This window comes from Salmo salar, chromosome ssa15 (genome assembly GCF_905237065.1).
Source record: "Salmo salar chromosome ssa15, Ssal_v3.1, whole genome shotgun sequence".
Lineage (NCBI taxonomy): Eukaryota > Metazoa > Chordata > Actinopteri > Salmoniformes > Salmonidae > Salmo > Salmo salar.
Genome location: NC_059456.1, coordinates 53,494,666 through 53,516,916, shown reverse-complemented (window position 1 = coordinate 53,516,916; position 22,251 = coordinate 53,494,666). Strand labels below are relative to the sequence as shown.

The window sequence follows — 22,251 nt, the reverse complement described above, 5'->3', positions numbered from 1 at the left end:
ATATACTACCCACCACTGCGACCTGTACGCTCTCGTTGGCTGGCCTTCGCTTCATAATCATCGCCAAACACATTGGCTCCAGGTCATCTACAAGACCCTGCTAGGTAAAGTCCCCCCTTATCTCCGCTCACTGGTCACCATAGCAGCACCCACCTGTAGCACGCGCTCCAGCAGGTATATCTCTCTGGTCACCCCTAAAGCCAACTCCTCCTTTGGTCGTCTCTCCTTCCAGTTCTCTGCTGCCAATGACTGGAACGAACTACAAAAATCTCTGAAACTGGAAACACTTATCTCCCTCACTAGCTTTAAGCACCAGCTGTCAGAGCAGCTCACAGATCACTGCACCTGTACATAGCCCATCTATAATTTAGCCCAAACTACTACCTCTTCCCCTACTGTATTTATTTATTTTATTTATTTTGCTCCTTTGCACCATATTATTTATATTTTATCTCTGAACTTTCTTCAAACTACAAATCTACCATTCCAGTGTTTTTCTTGCTATACTTTATTTACTTTGCCACCATGGCATTTTTTTGCCTTTACCTCCCTTATCTCACATCATTTGCTCACATTGTATATAGTCTTATTTTTTTTATTTTTTTTATTTATTTTTCTACTGCATCATTGATTGTATGTTGTTTTACTCCATGTGTAACTCTGTGTTTTTGTATGTTGTCGAACTGCTTTGCTTTATCTTGGCCAGGTCGCAATTGTAAATGAGAACTTGTTCTCAACTTGCCTACCTGGTTAAATAAAGGTGAAATAAATAAATACAATTTTCTAATTTTGTTATCAACCACAAGCTACTACTGCTGTGCTATTGAAACATTGAGCTTATAATATAAATATAAATATAATTACATTTCATTCATATCCTTGCGATGAGGAGGCAGGATAACAACGATAGAAAAACAGCTGCCAACATTTAAATATAAGACAAACTTTTACAGTTTTTACCTATTTGAACTGTGGTAACAAGCACATACAGGTGTTATGCAGTTCTTATAGATGAGAAATTCAGGAAGCTCAAGTTTTAAAATGGCTTCCCTGAGGCCTATTACTACTTACACTGAAGATAACATCTACTGTTATTTGCATTTTAGGCTGTAAAACACAAATTATATCACCTTCTTTGCATTTGTAACAACTTCGAGGCACTCCAATGCTTTGCAGGACTAAATAACAAGATATGTCACTAAGGGCTACTGGACATCTGACAGTCTGTCTTCTAATGGAGAACTCCTTATTTGAAAAAATACATAAAGTAATTGAACACCACATAATCAATTGTCTAAATAAGGCCATGAAAGTAACATAGGACAGGAAGATATGATGCTTGGTCTATTACAAAAACACAATCGCAGGTTTAAAAATAACTTCAACCTCATGATAAATTGTGCCAACTTAGTCTTACTTGGGAGTAACTTCCCATGCAAATACAATACAAGGTTTTAAATAAAGTTCAGCTTTTTGATAAGGCCTTGAACATTTTCTTACATCAGTCTTTGTTGTTTAAAAAAATTATTTGATGAACAGAATCCTCACTGGAGTCCTGAAGGAGTCTTTAGGTAAATCACTGTCTTTCCTTGTCCAGAAGTCCATGAATTCACAAAGGAAAAAAGTATTCTATGTTGCCTGCTTTCCATTCTTAGACATTTTACAGTGGAAACCTACTGGCTATTTATTGTAAAACATATCGTTAAAGATCTTCATTTTAAATTTAGACCATACATTTGAATTTTGTTTGTTTGTTGGGTTCAGTTCAGGTACCCATTCTAGCACTCTCACTAACCATACCACGCAAGCTTTCCTCAAAATAGGCCTATTTTACTCAGCATGCCCCATTTCAAGTCATAACTATAACTGGTTAAAGTGTCAGTTGGTGGACACTTACAGCTTTCAGTAAAACAGCCCCCTATGGCTTATCTCAGAGATACCCAGCATGACAAGCACACTCATAACATGATGCTGCCACCACAATACTTGAAAATACAGAAGATCAACAACATTTGCATTCACTCCACATTACTTGTCTTTATGACAAATTGAAAAGAATGAAGCCTGTGTTATAAATACACTTCAAATCATCCTTTCTGTTTGCAACAAGGACGTTGAACAATACTGCAAGACAACACAGCAAATAAATATATAAATAAACTTTTTGGCAGCATCATGTTATGGGTATGCTTGTCACCGACAGGGACTAGGGAGCAAAGCTCAGGTAAAAAGTTAAAGGGAAGGGACTAAGGACAGGGACTAAGGAGCAAAGCTCAGGTAAAAAGTTAAAGGGAAACCCGCCGCAGTTTTCTGATAACCTACGCTTGGAAGTTTTATTTTTCCCACGGGACAATAAACAAAAGTTAATGTCGAAGAAACACCAGAATGGTTTTCTTTTTTTCTTCTTCTTAATTTTAATCTCTTTTTCTCCCCAATTTCGTGGTATTCAATTGGTAGTTACAGTCTTGTCTCATCGCTGCAACTCCCGTACTGAGTCGGGAGAGGCGAAGGTTGAGAGCCGTGCATCCTCCGAAACACAACCCAACCACTGCTTCTTGACACAATGCCCACTTAACCCGGAAGCCAGCCACACCAATGTGTTGGAGGAAACACCGTACACCCGGCTACCGTGTCTGCGTCCGGCGTCGCTAGTGCCCCATCGGACAAGGATACCCCTGCCAGCCAAACCGTCCCATAATCTGGACGATGCTGAGCCAATTGTGCGCCGCCCCATGGGTCTCCCAGTCTACTTTCTCTACTTTCAATATGAAAATGTGGAGTAGATCGGTAGGGAAAGAAAATTGATTTAATTTTAAGGCAGCAAACTGTGAAGACTGTGCAAGGGGTGTGTAGACTTTCACTAGAATCAAAGTAGTGCACTAGAGTCACAGTAGTGCAGTTTATGGGGAATAGAGTGATTTCATATTGTACAGAAGCCTCCCATCCAACCTGGCCTGGGGTAAGGCAGGCAGGCTATAGTATATATATATATATATATATATATACTGCTAGGAGAGACTACTGCTAGTATGTAGGTCAGAGTATATGTCTATGTGATCATTGTGGGCATATTACTGTCAGTCTAGCTGCCTCAGCCTCCCCCACCTCAACTCAGTCTCTACCCAGTCTAACAGATGAAACCCTGCTTTTACTTAGTTCAAATCTAATCTGTATCAGCCTTTAAGCTGCTCTGCTGCCCACTGCCTTTCTCTTCCTGCTCTTCCTGGAGGCTGGTCTGCAGCTTGCTCCAGATGCTGGTATCTCCGGTCTGCAGGGCCTGCAGGAAGAGGTTGGTGTGCTCCTTGAGCCGGTCCAGGTCTACCTGGGTCCTGCGGTTCTGACGAATCAGGTCCTTGGTACTCAGGGTGATCTCCAGCAGGCCAGACTTGGACAGGATGTTGTACGTGTTGCAGAAACGCTTGCGCTTTATGTCATGGTCATCGCCATTGTCGTCGTGGTTGCCGTCATCGTGGCAGCAGTTGTCGTTGGTTGTGGCAACGGTGGGTTGTGGGAGGGAGAGGGTCTTGGTTTTCTCAGGGACCTCAGAGGTGAGGGTGTCTGAAGGGGTTACGGTTAAGGCAGGGGACGGGGCTGGGGAGAACTCTGATCTACTGACGGCGAGAGAGGATCTTGCAGGGCTGCTGCAAGCACTGGAGTCTGTGAGGGAGGGGGTGAGCCTATGCTGGGGAGAGGGGGACAGGGAGCTAGATTGAGAGGGGAGACTGGGAGTGCTGGAACCAGAAGAACCACAGCTAGAACTACTAGACTGGTGCCTCTGATGTTTGTTTCTGTGATTGTGATGGTGTTCCCCGTGGCTGGAGGCCGAGGGGGAAGAAGAGGGGAAATAACAAGAGCTTTCTCTCCCAGAGGAACTCGAACTGTCTCCAGGGTGAGGGGCGATCTTCGGGTAGGACCTGAGGATGGGAAGATACTTCTTGGGGCGCCGGCGTTTGGAGGAGGCCTCCTTAGGGTTGGGTGTGGTGCAGTGGGAGACCACAGGGGAGACAACAGGCTGGACGAAGACCACCTGAGGCTGCTGGACCATCTCCACAGCTGGGCTGAACCCCCATGGCTTCTGAGAGGGAGGGTTGTTCCTGGGCTGGAGAGAGAGAGAGAGAGAGAGAGAGAGAGAGAGAGAGAGTGAGAGAGAGAGAGAGAGAGAGAGAGACACAGACACAAAACAGAAAGATTAGTTCATGAGCAATAGTATAAGAGAGTATCACAAGGCTCAAGACAGAGGACACAGTCAATCACAATACAGACTAGCCCATGAACAATACTTTAAGTATTATAGAAGGCTACATAGAAATCAGTCCCAATACACAGATTAATAATCCATGACTAGGATAAAAGAAGGTGGAAAATGCAAAGACAGAATGTTCTTACATCCTGGAAAATATATATATATATTTTTAAATGAACCATCAAAGTAATACAAATAAAATCAGACACTCCAAGAAATCATGAATAGCTACAACTTCACTGATGGTTTAGAGGGACATTTCTAACATACCTGTTTTAGGAGGACATTTTTCATGATAATGGGGGACATGTTGGAGTAGGACCCCCCCACCACAGCTAGCTGTGAGGGGTGAGACCCCGATGCAGGGCGCTGAGCCTCTCTCTTGGACACAGTGCGAGATGAGTCCTCAGAATCTGTCAGGTCTATGGTGCTGGCATCTGTGGAGGGAAGGAGGAGAAGATCGATTCAGTGTTTTCGGGACCAGAAAAATAGAGACAACTTCAATGATAATGTGGGGGAAGACAGTTGGGAATCAACAAAGGAAAGTATAGTAGAAAGCACCTTTCGAAGCTAAAGATGATGAAGATGGTAGTAAAGACATCAGAACGAAGGGACTCAGTGAGGGACTAACCTGAGAAGCCAGAGTCTCTCTCCGAGTCTGTTCTGGAGCTTCCAGACTTCACAGTTCGTAGTTTGCCCATGGTCCTAGATTGCCCTTCTGCTTTCCTCTTGGTACTAATCATCTCGTCTCTGTTTCTTTTCAATGGTCTTGTCAGTCACTCAGACTACTACACCCACATCAGTGTAGTAGAATGGATAGGAAACCTGGGATGCACCCCCCAAAAAAATCTGCATTATTATATGGTTAGTTATTACATATCTATTGCAACTCCTTCCGTGTTGTAGGGGCGCAATACTCTTTCTATTCTGTTAGAATCTAGCCGTTTCTGTGTCCCTCCTGCTAGGATTATAGTTCAGTAGCTAGCTGCAGTTTTAGCATAACAGCTAGCTACTCCAATTTCTGGCTTTTGAAGTTAGCTAACTAACGTTGGCTACTTGATTGTTACAGACCACTAGCTAGCTATACCAACTACGTTAGCATGTCTGAATGCAACGTATCTAGTCACATCTTTCCTTTGGACGTATTAGCTAGCAACGATTACAATACAGAACAATGCATAGACATCATTGAAACAATACAAATGTAGCCAACTTCGTGTCCTTGCCCAACCCTAACTTGTGGTCTGTCGTCCGCTCGCAGTCTCCGCCACAGTCTGTCGGTCTGGTGTGAGTGTGTAACGTTAGTCGGCAAGGTAAAGCACACATGTACGCGGGACTAGACTTCTGGTACACTCCTGCCAGCTAGCGCACATGCAGCGAGGAATTCCAGGAGAATCCGATGTGATTTTTCTTGATCGAGACGGTGCAGCAACACCACAGGGAGTGAGTGAGTAGCTAATGTTCCAAATGATCAACAATGTTCTCCCGGCAGTGAAACCGGATGGGACACGATAGTCTAGTCTAGAGTCTTTGTACCTCACCAATCCATATTTAGAAGTATGTGGGCGTATCGTCGTATTCTAAGTATTTTTTTGTGCTGTCTAGCCCACCCACTACTATATTTCACCCGTATGCCATTTGACGACATTGTGTTCAACGTTAAACTATGGGAGTTGTACCACAGAACAATGACACATATATTTCACCGGATGTATAAATGTGAAGCATCCGCTTGGCCTTTCCAAATACGGTAGTGAGAGGAAGCCCTTCCGGCTGGCGGTGGGAGAAGAAGGAACGAGATGGATTTTGGCTGACCTTCTGCAAATGTTCTCATCGATGAAACATTTGATCCCAATACAGTTTTCTGTTTCCAAAACTAAAATCTGCTATGAACAGAGTGGACTAAGTTTAGTAGACTTTACCCTTTGTTTAAAAAAACAACAACGTTTATACAAATTGCGTTGTTTAAAAGGAGTGCAAAGGAGAATTTACAAAGGAGGCGTTCCCTAACGGAAATATGCAGATATATTCTAGAACGAGCCAATATGATCTCGCTAGCTCGTTATTGGCTCTGCCCACATCCTTGCTTCTTCTGTCCACTATGACAAATTTGTTCCCGTTGGAAACGACAGGCTGTGGTCTATCTTGGTTTAGTTATAAACATCTTAGGTTGCACAGTACCGGTATTTCGGCCGTCACTAGTTACCACAGCTACAAAGGCACAAACCCCGCCCATTTCTACAATTTGTTAGAAATGTAACCATGGACCTAACCGCACTGCTAACCTTATGCCTAACCCTAACCTTATGACTAACCCTGACCAAAAAGCACATTTTTGTTTTCATGAATTTTCACAATATAGCTAATTTTGACTTTGTGTTTGTGGTAACGAGTGGAAACCTGGCATTTCACCTGTATGGGGAATCCGTGATGTGAGACCATAGTGTGCTGTTACATTACATACTAGTTCTCAGGGGGGGCATCAGGACACACACACACACACACACACACAATCGAAACAACCCACCTGAGGAAAATCTTATATTTTCTCCTTTCCAAGAGAGTCAAGTCAGACACATCATGACACTCAGTAAATGAACACAGCACATTCCCAAGACAAATATGTAATTCTAACATAAACAACTCAAAATGTAATTCCCAGATGCCATTTCTGATACAGTGATCGCTATAAACGTATTTACATTTTAATATATTTCATTTTCATATATAATACAGTGGAATCCATATGGATTTGTTATTCTTTTCTGTCTGATGGAAGTTAGAGATATAAACATTATAGGTCTTGATATAACCTACAGTATGTTCATCCCTCCCTTTGATCATGCACTCTTCAGTTCAGACCATTCTGTACTGTAATATGATCATCATAGGGAGAGGTATACTGTGTAGGTGTCCGTTCTCTCCCTAGTTCAGTCCACACCCATTCTGCATCTGTTTTAGCCTTCTTCGTTGTTGTTCCATACCAGATTGAAGCTAAATCCATTTATTGGCCTACTGCTTTTCAAGAACATTGCCTGTAAAGTGTGGCTTAATCCCTTGTCCCTTGGCAATTGCTTATCTCCTGTCCTGCCATCCCTCTGTCCAGCTCCTCTATGTCCATGAGGTGGAGCTACTGTATCTGCTATTACAGTGGAATATCATCCATGTAAACGCGTAAAAGTATTCTCAAGGCTGATATTGGGTATCCAGTATCAGAAAACTAAAGTTGTTATTACTCTGGTATAAATTGCAGTTTGGGGTTAGTGTATTTTCATGGACAATGAGTTGAGGAATTTTTGTATCTGGGGGGTAAACAAGTAGGTGTCTGGTTTCCCCCTATGCTGTCTTCATTCCACAGCTGAGTGGTGATTGGACAGCGGACTGGAAGGACGGGGATCCAAGTATCCACCTAGCTGTGTGGGTTCTGACACCTGCAAAGAAACAGGCAGAGTAAATGCTCCATCATCTGATGCTATGCTCACACTGTTAAAAGCACTTCTCTATTCCTCTTCTCTATTCCTCTTTTCTTTCTCTCTCTCTCTCTCTCTCTCTTCCTTCTCTCTTTCTCTGTCTCACTCTCTCAATTCAAGGTTGCTTTATTGGCATGAAATTCAAGCAGTATGTATGGCCAAAGCATACAAAACATTTACAATACAAGACGTACATTACAGATTACGTACATTACAAAAAATATATACATATATGAATGGGAGTGTGTGTTGTCTTCGACAGTGGGAGGTCTGGGTCGCTGCGTAGTTCAGCTCCCACCCTCGAACCCACCACCGCGGCGTGAGTTATCAGTATTATGCGTAGGCAATTAAGTTTCTCTCTCTCTCTTCTTTCTCGCTGTCTCTCTCTGGTGTGTATTTCTCTGTGTGTGTGTAAGACTTCCCATCACCAGCTGAGGGCAGTCTAGTGACACTTACTTGCCACAGTCTTTGGATCTTTTCCTGTGCTTCCTCCTCCTGGGATGGATCCTGACTCTGGGACTGCTGAAAAGGAGGGAAATGAGTGGGACTTGAGTTAACAAATCTACAGAAACAAACACGTAATTATTAGGTAGTTACTATGTGATTACCATTTCACTATTACTGTACTGTAAAATAAAGTGCTACCCAATATCAGATCTGTAATCATTAACTTACTCACCTCTCATTCAAATGCATCTTCCGGTGTCTAAAAACAAGAGGACCGGTGTTATGAGTCTCATCAAGGTCATTCATATTCATTAGTGCGCACCATAGCAAAACATTTAACAACGGAAAATGAAACCAAGCATTTCTTATTCAATACGGTCAGGGTAGTCCCTTCCCGTTTTGGCCTGATTGCTTCCGTTTCGTTCCCAGTAAATACAACCCCGTTTTTAAGAGAATGTGCCTGGGTGAAAGGGCTGTTCATATTTTGAATGACTTAGATAGCATTACATGTCAGATGATATTAGGCTTTATTACCTGCACTCACAGGTCTGATGCTCCACAAACGTCAGCTCCACGTACTGCCCTGTCCTCTCAGTCGGAGTTATCCTCATCAACTGTTACACATACAAACACACAGAGGAAAACACAAACACATGCATTGAGGTGTCCATGCACTCAAAGATGTGGACTGGCATTGGGTGTTTTACCGGAACATATATCTCTTTAAGGTTGGAAGAGGGTAGCCCAAGGCAATATGTGGCCTCCTGACACAAAGTGACCCCCACCTGCATGGTGACGTTACGTGTGAGGGTGGGGTGACACTCCAGGTTCTCGTCTCCACAGCAACCAGCGCATCGCCACAGGGGCACGCAGGCAGGGCTAAAAATATATTCCACCCCTCCAGGGTACTCCTGCTCCACCTCCACCAATCGCTCCATCGAACGACACAAACTCCGCCCCAAAACCTCGCGGAACAGCATCACTGCAAAAAGAGTTGACCAATGAACTATCACTCAGACCCAGGTTGATTGACAGCTGACCAATGTATTCACTCTCTAAGAAATATTAATAATACAGTTACTTCATTTAAGGAACAAGAGAGGCACTTACCTCTAGAGTGTGGTTCCACTGGGGAGTGAGAAGTCTGGAATAAAAAGAAGGGGGACAAAATGCTACGTTATATTTCAGATAGAAGGAAATGATCACAGGTAGACGTCACTGTGAACAACATAGCCAGTACATAGCGACAGTTGACGCCCACTCAAGTCAGTCACAGAAACTTGGACTCTGAACATATTTATTGGGCAGCTGATGAGTGTACTCTTGTGGTAGAAAGAGAATGCTACAGCTGTGAGCAAGCGAGAGTTCTGTTATAGCCTATTTTCAGCTCAACCAAGGCAGAGGGGGAAGACATAATAATCTTACAGGGCCTCAGAGTCCAGACCATAGACTTATATCCAGACTAAAGCAGTGCAGTGGGATACTGTAGGATAGCAGGATCATCTCCAGTAATAGAGAGAGAGCGATCTTTCTCCTCAGGACCAAAGTTTTTCTCTCCTTATTTTCACTTACTGATTCCACCCACTCTGGGGCTTTTTGAGTTCCGATGAGAGTTGACAGTTCCGGTGAAGCCATGGTTTGGATAAACCCAAAGTTCCAATGCAGAATGATACCCCTGCTGTTTTAATAAACTGTTACATTGTGTTAATACTCAAGCTGTTTTGTGAACTTGAAGCCATGGAAAGGATAGTCTTGCTGACACAAGCTCATGTTGGTTGCGTCAGCCGGGTTGATGGAAGGACGCCATGGTTTCAACAAACCTTAGGCCATGCAATGAGAATGTCTGTCTATAAGGAGACACATTTTCCTCGGTGTTACAGTGCTGCTGAAAACCTGAGTGTTGTCACTCAGCAGCAACAAGAAGCAGTGATGTGGCAAAACTGCAGCCATCCATCTCTGTCGCCATAGTGACGCCGCATAACCAACCATAGCCAACGATACATGACCATTAGTCTCTTCCCACTGACCACTAACGCACAAGTACAAATAGGCTTCCCAGGATGTCTCTGCTGTAAGTCTTTGTTTGGACACAGTGAGAGACATGTCTCCGGTCAGGAACTATGAACACAAACAAACACAAATACAAGTCCAGACAGTGAACAGGCAGCTCACAGAGACAATGGGAGAGACACAGTTTGAGTTCTCACAGTATTCTGCTAGCCATCCTTGACCTCACGGGGTCTCTCTTTCCCTCTCTCTCCTCCTCCTCACTCTATTTCTTCCTGTCCTTTCTCTCTCTCTTTTCTCATCTCTCTCTCTCTCTCTCTCTCTCATAATTTGTATTTTATAAATGTCAGTTTGTATCTCTGGATCCAGTGGCCCCATCTGGGCTGGTTTCAGTGGCTCTAATAAATCTCAACATTAGCTCCTTTTTAACTGGCCTCCATTACATGTATCCTGTTGACACAAAGAGTTAGTTTCTCTCTACGGGTTTCAGCTGGTTATTTTATCACACACAACCCCCTGAAGTGAGATGGAGGCGGCGGTCAGGTTTTGTAGTGATTTAGGTAGAAGAGTGGAAAGTCCCGGGCCTGGTTTACGAGTGATGTAACATGCGTTTCCCAAAACACCATGCAGAGAGAACGGTCGCTAAGTCTGACAGAAAGGGAGCACTGCTCTCAGCTTTCTCCGTTCGTATCTAAATTCAAAATGAATTGCGCACCCTAGAATGAACTCAAAAAAAATGTACGACCACAAATAACCATAACTGTAGTGACCCTGTGTTTATAAACGTGGATTTCGACTTTGCCACTTCAGCATGCTTTTGTGGCACAGTAGATGCCACGTAGGGCTACGGGCCAGAAGTTTAAGGGTTTGCCAACCACCACGGACGAGCTCACTCTCCCTGCCTGTTTCGTGACAATACGATCAGAGCCAGATGCAGACAATGATTAGTTAGGGGGAAATCAGATTTTCAACATTTCGATGCCATATTTACAATTATATAAAATATATGCTACACATTTTCCACCAAATGGTTTTTGATAACAATGCACCACACAACCAATAAACAGAGCATACTGACTTTGGGCTCTTCAATATCATGTTTTGCGTTTTCAACACCATAATAAATAGACTATGTCAATCTCGACAAACAGAAAATACATCCCTCCCTACATGGTTTAGTAACAGATGTCTCTTCCCATTCATCAAATGGCTGCTGCACAGTTTGGATTGATTGAATTATTGATTTTATGTGTCATACAGATACTGAACAAAAATATAAACGCAACATGTAAAGTGTTGGTCCCATTTTTCAAGAGCTGAAATAAAAAGATCCCAGAAATATTCCATACGCACAAAAATATTATTCCTCTCAAATGTTTTGCACAAATGTGTTTACATCCCTGTTAGTGAGCATTTCTCCTTTGCCAAGATAATCCCTCCACCTGAAAGGTGTGGCACATCAAGAAGCTGATTAAACAGCATGATCATTACACAGGTGCACCTTATGCTGGGGACAGTAAAAGGACACTCTAAAATGTGCAGTTTTGTCACACAACATAATGCCACAGATGTCTCAAGTTTTGAGAAAGTGTGCAATTGGCATGCTGACTGCAGGAATTTCCAACAGAGCTGTTTCCAGATAATGTAATGTTCATTTCTCTACCATAAGCAGCCTCCAACAAGGTTTTTATAGAATTTGGCAGTACATCCAACCGGCTGCACAACCGCAGAGTACGTGTAACCACGCCAGCCCAGGACCTCCACATCCAGCTTCTTCACCTGCAGGATCATCTGTGGAGGGGGAGGGGGGATGCTGAGGAGTATTTCTGTCTGTAATAAATCCCTTTTGTGGGGAAAAACTCATTCTGATTGGCTGGACCTGGCTCCCAAATGAGTGGGCCTTTGCCCACCCATGGCTGCACCACTGCCTAGTCATGTGAAATCCATAGATTAGGGCCTAATTAATTTATTTCAATTGACTGATTTCCTTCTATGAACTGTAAAATCTTTGAAATTGTTGCATGTTGCATTACCAGTGTCTCCCGACCCCTCCTGTCTCAGCCTCCAGTATTTATGCTGCAGTAGTTTATGTGTCGGGGGGATAGGGTCAGTCTGTTATATCTGTCTGTGTCTGTGTTTTCCTGTCTTATCCGGTGTCCTGTGTGAATTTAAGTATGCTCTCTCTAATTCGCTCTCTCTTTTTCTCTCTTTCTTTCTTTCTCTCTCTCTCAGAGGACCTGAGCCCTAGGACCATGCCTCAGGACTACCTGGCCTGATGACTCCTTGCTGTCCCCAATCCACCTGGCCATGCTGCTGCTCCAGTTTCAACTGTTCTGCCTGCGGCTATGGAAACCTGACCGGTTCACCGGACATGCTACCTGTCCCAGACCGGTAGAGAAACTCTCAATGATCGGCTATGACATTTACTCCTGAGGTGCTGACCTGTTGCACCCCCGACAATCACTGTGATTATTATTATTTGACCCTGCTGGTCATCTATGAACATGTGAACATCTTGGCCATGTTCTGTTATAATCTCCACCCGGCACAGCCAGAAGAGGATTGGCCACCCCTCAGAGCCTGGTTCCTATCTAGGTTTCTACCTAGGTTCCTGCCTTTCTAGGGAGTTTTTCCTAGCCACCGTGCTTATACACCTGCATTGCTTGCTGTTTGGGGTTTTAGGCTGGGTTTCTGTACAGCACTTTGTAACATCAGCTGATGTAAATTTGATTGATTGATTCATTTATATTTGTGTTCAGTATATATACACACAGTACAACGATTTAGGAAAATCATCAAGATTGCTCAATAAGGTCAGAGACTTATTTCCATTGGTGTCCCTATTTTTTACATAAATACATATACAATTACGTAGATACAGACACATTACAGAGATACAGACACATTACAGAGATACAGACACATTACATAGATACAGACACATTACGTAGATACAGACACATTACGTAGATACAGACACATTACGTAGATACAGACACTTTACAGAGATACAGACACATTACGTAGATACAGACACATTACGTAGATACAGACACATTACATAGATACAGACACATTACATAGATACAGACACATTACATAGATACAGACACATTACGTAGATACAGACACATTACAGAGATACAGACACATTACAGAGACACAGACACATTACATAGATACAGACACTTTACAGAGACACAGACACATTACGTAGATACAGACACATTACGTAGATACAGACACTTTACAGAGACACAGACACATTACGTAGATACAGACACTTTACAGAGACACAGACACATTACGTAGATACAGACACATTACATAGACACAGACACATTACGTAGATACAGACACTTTACAGAGACACAGACACATTACGTAGATACAGACACATTACGTAGATACAGACACATTACAGAGACACAGACACATTATGTAGATACAGACACATTACAGAGATACAGACACATTACGTAGATACAGACACATTACAGAGACACAGACACATTCCATAGATACAGACACATTATGTAGATACAGACACATTACAGAGACACAGACACATTACGTAGATACAGACACATTACGTAGATACAGACACATTATGTAGATACAGACACATTACAGAGACACAGACACATTACGTAGATACAGACACATTACAGAGACACAGACACATTACGTAGATACAGACACATTACGTAGATACAGACACATTACGTAGATACAGACACATTACAGAGACACAGACACATTACGTAGATACAGACACATTACGTAGATACAGACACATTATGTAGATACAGACACATTACAGAGACACAGACACATTACGTAGATACAGACACATTACAGAGACACAGACACATTACGTAGATACAGACACATTACGTAGATACAGACACATTACGTAGATACAGACACATTACAGAGACACAGACACATTACAGAGATACAGACACATTACAGAGACACAGACACATTACGTAGATACAGACGCATTACATAGATACAGACACATTACGTAGATACAGACACATTACAGAGATACAGACACATTACAGAGACACAGACACATTATGTAGATACAGACACATTACAGAGATACAGACACATTACGTAGATACAGACACATTACAGAGACACAGACACATTATGTAGATACAGACACATTACAGAGACACAGACACATTATGTAGATACAGACACATTACAGAGACACAGACACATTATGTAGATACAGACACATTACAGAGATACAGACACATTACAGAGACACAGACACATTACGTAGATACAGACACTTTACAGAGACACAGACACATTACGTAGATACAGACACATTACGTAGATACAGACACTTTACAGAGACACAGACACATTACGTAGATACAGACACATTATGTAGATACAGACACATTACGTAGATACAGACACATTACAGAGACACAGACACATTACAGAGACACAGACACATTACGTAGATACAGACACATTACAGAGACACAGACACATTACGTAGATACAGACACATTACAGAGACACAGACACTTTACAGAGATACAGACACATTACAGAGACACAGACACATTACGTAGATACAGACACATTACATAGATACAGACACATTACAGAGACACAGACACATTACAGAGATACAGACACATTACGTAGATACAGACACATTACAGAGACACAGACACATTACGTAGATACAGACACATTACAGAGACACAGACACATTACGTAGATACAGACACATTACAGAGACACAGACACTTTACAGAGATACAGACACATTACAGAGACACAGACACTTTACAGAGACAGACAAAAAATGCTCGACATTCAGATGAGTATTACAATTCTTACAAGCTTGTTTTGGCTGGTCTGTAGCTTATTCTTTAGATGTTTGGGTCTGCTGGTGAACAATGATGTGCAGGTATAATCAAAGTGACACTGGACTAGTGCGCTTGCCAGAGTCTTTAGAGCAGGGGTGTCAAACATACGGCACGTGGGGGGGGGGGGGTCTAATCCAGCCGGTGGGTGATTTGAGTATTTTTTAAAAAATAGGCTATAAAATAAAATACAATTGAAACAAAAACAATTTTTTGGGGAGGGGGGGGATGAACTCAATATACTTTAAAAGGACTAAAAGCAAATCGAAACTGTGTAGAAATGATATTCTTGACTGTCCAGCTCGCTAATAATCACTAGACAGTCAGGGAGAATCTAAAATTGAAAAAACACTAGATAGATTACAATTTTTTGCACATTTTGACTGCAAGGAAATATAACCAATTTTCAGTGCAGCCCTCCCGACCTCGACCAAATGTGACCCACAGGAAAAGGAGGTTTGACACCCCTGCTTTAGGGTGTCTATAGCTAGGTTTCCATCCAATTGGCGACAGAGTTTCATGCAAATATTCTAAAATCTGCATAAAAACATTATGCACACTTTCCCATCAGAGTTGTGTTTCCATCAAATTGACTTGTTGCGGATAAAAGTCTGTGCGTAAATACGTAGTGTACAAAAAAAAAGACTTTTAAGGTTAAATTTCCATGCACCAAATAAAAAATACAAGTTAAATGGGTTTCCATCTAATTTTTAACTCAAGACCTACTGATGGTTTTGTCGCTAAAAATGTTGCATAGGTATAGCAAATGTGCCCACTCTGGTATTGGCTCGTGTGCTCTAGCCAACAGCTTGCAGATACAGTGCAGGTATAGTTTACTACATGATGAGATTATTATGGTCAAAGGTGTGATATTATTTTTATTTGTCAAATAGCATCCAAGCATTGATCATCATGTCACCAGAATAAGACCCTCGATATTTATTGAAAGGAGCATGAAGCTCATCACCGTGCACTTTCACCACCCTGTGAAGTTCATCATAATTTACTTCATCTGTAGCCTAATAAAATGCATGGTTACAAAGTGGGAGGAACACTCACCATGTCATCACGCGTGACTCCAAGTTTAATTCAATATGATGGTTGTGATATCGATATGTTCGCATAAAGGCGTTCTCCACCGCCATTTCTCGCATAAAAACTTTTATCGACGCAAAAAGATCCCACCATCTCTAGCGATCAAATTATCTGTTGGCATTCATAAAACTGTACCGAAGCTTCCTGTTTCCATCACAGCTGTCATGATCATTTTATATGGTACGACTTTACTCGCTTTAAAACTGGATGTCAAGCCATTTTGAGGATGCTGGAATTATGTTTTTGAGGTATAGCTGCTCGGATTGGAGAGGAGGCAGAGGGGCGCTTTAAGCTTTCCTGAATAACTGGGCCTGTCAGAACCATATGTGGCCACGTTATTATAGGACGACTTGGGAGAATGATGATCTGCAACAGACAGCGTATGTCAGTATCAGAAGTAAAAAACACAGCCAGGCTGGCCAGCTATTGTGCCTTTCTAGATCGTATAAACTGTTGAGAGTAGACCCACCCACTGATCCAAATGGAATGAAACATTTAAATCACAGGGATATTGCGCTTTTGTTTCAAATGACATTTTCACTGCAGCCTAGAGTAGAATTTTGTACTCACTTGAAAACAATAATGCAAGTATTCATTGCATTGTGGGGTTGTAGGCTGCTAGGATAATTGTATTGTCCCTAAACAATATCAATGGGGTACCTTTTTGAGCTGCATGTCTCATGTCTTCACTGTTCTTTCATGCGCAATGACGCACCTGTCCTCCACCTCCCACTATAATCCCTATGAATGGTGGATAGAGGCCAGGGTAAACAGTTAGACTGGTAGACTATATTGACCTGTGGTATAGTAAAAGTTCGAGGCAGAAAAGCGGTGGGCATAAGGTAAGTACCAAAACACCATGATATAGGGGAGGTGCATGTAAGCAGATGAGGAAATTAGGCTAGGATGGAAGAAATGATAAAGTAAAACCTGCAAAAGAGAGAATGTAAACCAGGGGAAAAACGCACTACCCTCCCGTGCCCAATAAAAAAAACACACAACCCTCCCCAAACAAAAACTAAAAGTTTGACAACTCTCCCCTATTTTGGACCATAGTACACTTCGCAGACAATGACACTGCACACCCTGCCGAGTGCATCGCATTAATGTGGGGTCCACATCTCCTCTCGTTTATCTGTACTGATCTGAAAACACTGGTCAGCTGAAAGTGTCACCAGTCCTGCTGTTCCACAAGGAGAGGAGGAGAGGATGCCACTTTTGATTGTTGAGCTACATCCCAAGTCTCAATACTGGTCAGGCGTTGCTACAGGAAAAGGAAGCGTCTGCGTAATGAGACTATTACCGTTACGTCCCTAAGAACCAACCCATGTTCCTCCATCTCTCCCTGCCTGCAACACCACAGTGCTTCCATTGTGTATGAGAGTTACACTTTACATGTAATAAAGAACACATTTTATACATCTTTACCCTCTTATTTAGGACGCCCTCCCATTCCACCGTGTGATCGACGGGTCTCTATCTCTCCAGTGACAATATCATGATTTGCTTTCACTATCGATCCCCAACACACTCATTCGGTCTTACATTCCCAGCTGCAACATTAACTCATCATTACTGCATTATTTGGTGCGCCCTGCCCATAGCGACTGTACGTTTGGTGCCACAAAGATATTGCACCAAATATGTGTGTACGTTCCTAGCTGTTCTCACTTTCAGACTGCAGCGTTTAGAAAAGTAAATATCGTCCATCTTTTTGTGACTTTTCTGCTCCGTCCCAGGTGGTCTAGCCAGCAGCTGCAGACGGATATCTGTTTCTGTGACTTATGCTGCCGTAAATATCTGCTCGCATGACTAATTAGCAACACGCTGTCAAGATAAACAGCACAAAGCATCCCTGTATAAACTATTACGTCGGTATAAACTACATTTCCCAGAAAACCTCAACAGCCCAATTGCAGACGGTCGCCACTCAGTGTCTGTTGAATGTGTTGCTAATGCGTTTGTAGACTAACTACTGTAATACCCTGATAGTTATCCATTATTTATCTTGATGCCACTTCAGTATTAGGGGGTCAATATCCGCTAGAAGAGGATTAACTATATTTTATTATCTCCCTAATGTTGAACTCACTGTAAAAGTGAGGCGTGATGACAAAAAGTGAGTTACAGTATTAGAAAAAAATTGCTCTAAATGTGACTCTCATTACTTTTTCACGTAAAATCGTAAATGGGAGTCACATTTTGGGGCCAGAGAAGAAATTGGAGACACAGACATGTGAAGCAGTTACGAACTCACCTTTCACAGAGAGTCCAGTTTGGAACATTGCATACAATAAAGGACAAAATTAATAAAGTGTTACTTGCTATATTAAAACTAATAGGAAGATTTATAGCCTATCATCATTTGTTTCTGAGTACAGAGGTTTTCAAGGAGGCTGAACCATTGTTTATCAAGAACTAAAGCCGAATGATATCATCACAACATTACAAAATGTATTGACCATTTACACAACACATGTTCGCTGTTGTCCCTTGATAATGACAGGCTATAAAACAGTCATACTACTTTACCTGAGTAGGTGCCAAGTGGAACATAAGAGTTGCCAAAATCTGCGAGACGCCGACGAGAATGTGCATCTTGAAGGAAAAAGTGTTCATTTTTTGCAGTCAAATTTTTACAAAATAAATTCACTGAATCTGAGTGGCTGTCGGCATTGACAGTCCTGAGTCAAGGTAAAGAGATGCGCGTATTATCGACCACTGTAGAAATGACGCGATTGAGAACAGATTGAGCGACCCTTGGATGACTATCGCTGCCCGTGAAGAGCAGTCAGAGTAGGACTGACTTTTTGTAAAATACTATATTGCAGCGCTTGGACATAGCCTAATCTAAAGGTGATTCGTGAAATTCAATTAGGTTACTTTCACTAAAGTGCTTATCAAAGCGTTCCAGTGTCCCATAATGTTATGTCTTGCCCCAGACCCCCCTCCTCCTCCTCCTCCGCCCCCCCCCCTCTCTCTCTCTCTCTCTCTCTCTCTCTCTCTCTCTCTCTCTCTCTCTCTCTCTCACGAACACTTTCTCCCCATTTACAGTACCAGTCAAAAGTTTGGACACATCTACTCATTACAGGTTTTTATTTTATATTAAAAAAAACTATTTTCTACATTGTAAAATAATAGTGAAGACATCAAAACTATGAAATGACACATATAGAATCATGTAGTAACCAAAAAAGTGTTAAACAAATCAAAATGTATTTTGTATTTCAGATTCTTCAAAAAATTCCACCCTTTGCCTTGATGACAGCTTTGCACACTCTTGGAAATTACTCATTTACTCTGAATCCCTTTGCGTGAAGATTAATTAATACAGCAGATGTGTAATTATAAGTGATAGGGTATGATACTTAGTGATTTTTGATGAAGGAATGAACATGATAGTTCATTATTGAGACATGTGCAGGAGAGATATGACAACATGCCAGTCCTCCCTCGCACTGAAGTCTGATTGTTTACCTTCAGCCTCTACAAATTCTCATCATCCATTTATTTTCCAAGATAATGAATGAATCACGATAATGAACCAGATATTTTGCTTTTTCAATTGCTCAAAACACTTCATAAGGAAGGAAAGCACGTCATCGACTTCCAATCTATGCAGTATTCTCAGAGCTCATTTTTACCACCCAAGTTAGAGTGAGTTAGAGTGAGTTGGTGCTTCTGACCCATCACAGCGGCGAGTCTTTACAGTGGGTAAGGGTGAGTAGATTAGAACCCTCCTCTGCCAGTAGACACAAACACACCTTATCTGTCTAGACGTGTGATGGTGATGGTGCGTTTACACGACTGCAGGAATGAAGGAGGAGGATCCCTTTCAGACATTCTGCTCATATTTGGAGTGGTGCAATGATAACCTCATCATGTCTGGTGTAAGACCAGACAGGGGCCGCACTCTGAGGGGCCAGTGTACATACACAATTCACTGTGCATGTACAACTCATAGGCCATGCTACTCACACCTAGAGGAAAAGATGACCTTCCATCTCCATCCATGATAATGGTACAGCTCTGTTATTAGTTCAAAGAACAGCTCTCACACCCGATGATGAGGAATATAACTACTGGGCACAGACGTCAGTTCAACGTCTATTGTTTTTACTTACATTCGGTTGAGTTGTCAACTAATGTGAGTTCAATGTGAAATCAACAAACAAATTCACCATCACATTGGATTTTGGTTAAAAGTTGGGTGAAAAAAAAGAAGAAATTCCCTTACGTTGATCAGTTTTCCACATTGATTCAATGTCATCACATTGACATTTTTGGTTGAAATGAGGTGGAAACAACATTGATTCAACCAGTTCTTGCCCAGTGGGCAGTAACTTGTAGTGGAGCTGTGGAATCATCACACATTTCTGTTGTTAAAACCAGAGTGATAGACAACCAGATAAATACGTAGGTAGTTTTGTTTTGAATGAGGAGAGATAACCAGGATAGATGATCCCCCCCCCCCCCCATCTTACACATCTCACTTATCACATACTCTGGGGTGTTTGGTGTGTATACAAGAGTGGTAGACACTGTTATCCTTCTGAGTGATGTATACTGTATACAATGGTTTGACTCTTTCACCACAGCACTATAATTCATTGAATTGGGAGAAATCCACAATGTGAATGAAAGAACAGTATAGCAGTCAGTCGGTCAGCTTTTTACTCAGGGAGTGCCCTATAGCAGGGTCAAAGTTAACAGCTGTGACTTTCTGTCCCTGGGAACTGAGTTGACGCCCAAGTCCCACTCCCAGCCCAGCCCAGCCTCAGTGACTTGTGATTCCCCAGTCTCAGAGGAGGGAAACTGGGAAATGAAGACCAGGCTTGGTGGAGTTTTCCCAGGATAGAGCAACAGCAGGTGGGACTAGCGTTGCAAAATTCTGGGAACATCCAATGAACTCCCTGGTTTTCCCAAAATCCCAGTTGGAGGATGCCTGGAATCAGGAGGGAATAAGCAGGAAACCTGGAACCAGGATTTCTGGAAAAGCAGGGAATTTTGGGAAAGTTTTGCAACACAGGTGGGACTGTTCTATATGAGTGTCTCCTTGGGATACCCATCTCCATATACCCAGATGTGGACAGAGGCATTACAGAGAGAGAGAGAGAGAGAGAGAGAGAGAGAGAGAGTAGGAAGGCACTCAACAAATTAAGACGGATATGTGCTGGGGAATTGTGCACAATCTTTTTCCTGGGGCATATTTAGAGGGTGAGTGGGCAAGACGAAATATTTAAGTACCTTTGAATGGGGTATGGTAGTAGGTGCCAGGCTGCCCGGTTTGTGTCAAGAACTGCATGGCTGCTGGGGTTTTCAAGCTCAACAGTTTCCTGTGTGTATCAAGAATGGTCCACCACCCGAAGGACATCACTATTAGGAAGGTGTTCCTAATGTTTGGTATACTCAGTGTCTATCATGTTTATATAACGAATAAACAAACTTGAACTTGAGAATAGAGTTTGCCAAGAAGTGCTTAGTCAGATTTCTCCTAACATGGAGCGGAAGCTCGGGAGAACAGGCGAACAGGAGTGTGACCCTTGAGGGATCTGGGTCAGGGAAGTCCTGTTGGGTTCACTGTCACTACCATATAGTATAGGTGGCCCTATAGGGCCACAGGGGAGACCCCCACCCAGATAGCTCCGGGCTGACGAAAGAGAGAGAGACATGTTGTGTGCGTGTGTGCGCACTATTGGTGTGTGCATGTGCATATATCTTTTGAGTAATGACGCCACATCAGTTCCCAGACAGACACACAGTGGCAACCACCTAAACAGTTTATGGTTTATGTGACCTCTGAGAGGGCAAACAACCACAACCTGACAGACACACACATACACACACACACACACACACACACACACACACACACACACACTCTTCGGTTTCACTATGGCGCCTCCTTGTGGGCAATGCATGTTGTACCCAAAACCTGGACATTTTGGTGTTTGAAGTCATTTTCCCCAGACAGTATATGGATCCCAATGCCCATATGGGATCTATAATCAACTAGAATGACCAAACCTGATCAGACAGGTACATTCAGAGTTGATTTACACAGGCACATGGACACCAAAGGGAT

General features: G+C 42.4%; 2 protein-coding genes across 4 annotated transcripts; both read right to left on the bottom strand.

Annotated features, from left to right (window-relative positions):
* Positions 1–581: 581 nt before the first annotated feature.
* LOC106571573 (CLOCK-interacting pacemaker-like) lies at positions 582–5,947 on the bottom strand. Of its 3 annotated transcripts, none has more exons than XM_014144797.2 (4): positions 5,457–5,947; positions 4,875–5,068; positions 4,514–4,680; positions 582–4,099 (listed from the first exon to the last, which is right to left on the bottom strand). In XM_014144797.2, exons 2-4 carry the CDS (start codon positions 4,984–4,986, stop codon positions 3,164–3,166), a joined length of 1,215 nt encoding a protein of 404 aa, XP_014000272.1. In that variant the 5' UTR covers positions 4,987–5,068; positions 5,457–5,947; the 3' UTR covers positions 582–3,163. The 3 variants fall into 3 exon arrangements, with proteins under 3 accessions (XP_014000272.1, XP_014000271.1, XP_014000270.1); XM_014144796.2 differs by having other exon boundaries at positions 5,481–5,946; XM_014144795.2 differs by having other exon boundaries at positions 4,875–5,947.
* An 820-nt stretch (positions 5,948–6,767) lies between these two features.
* On the bottom strand, positions 6,768–19,097 carry LOC106571724 (vascular endothelial growth factor A). Its single transcript, XM_014145126.2, has 7 exons — positions 18,699–19,097; positions 9,271–9,304; positions 8,946–9,142; positions 8,695–8,774; positions 8,393–8,419; positions 8,170–8,235; positions 6,768–7,674 (listed from the first exon to the last, which is right to left on the bottom strand). The coding sequence occupies exons 1-7, from the start codon at positions 18,783–18,785 to the stop codon at positions 7,653–7,655; spliced, it is 513 nt and encodes a 170-aa protein (XP_014000601.1). The 5' UTR covers positions 18,786–19,097; the 3' UTR covers positions 6,768–7,652.
* Between the last annotated feature and the right edge of the window lie 3,154 nt (positions 19,098–22,251).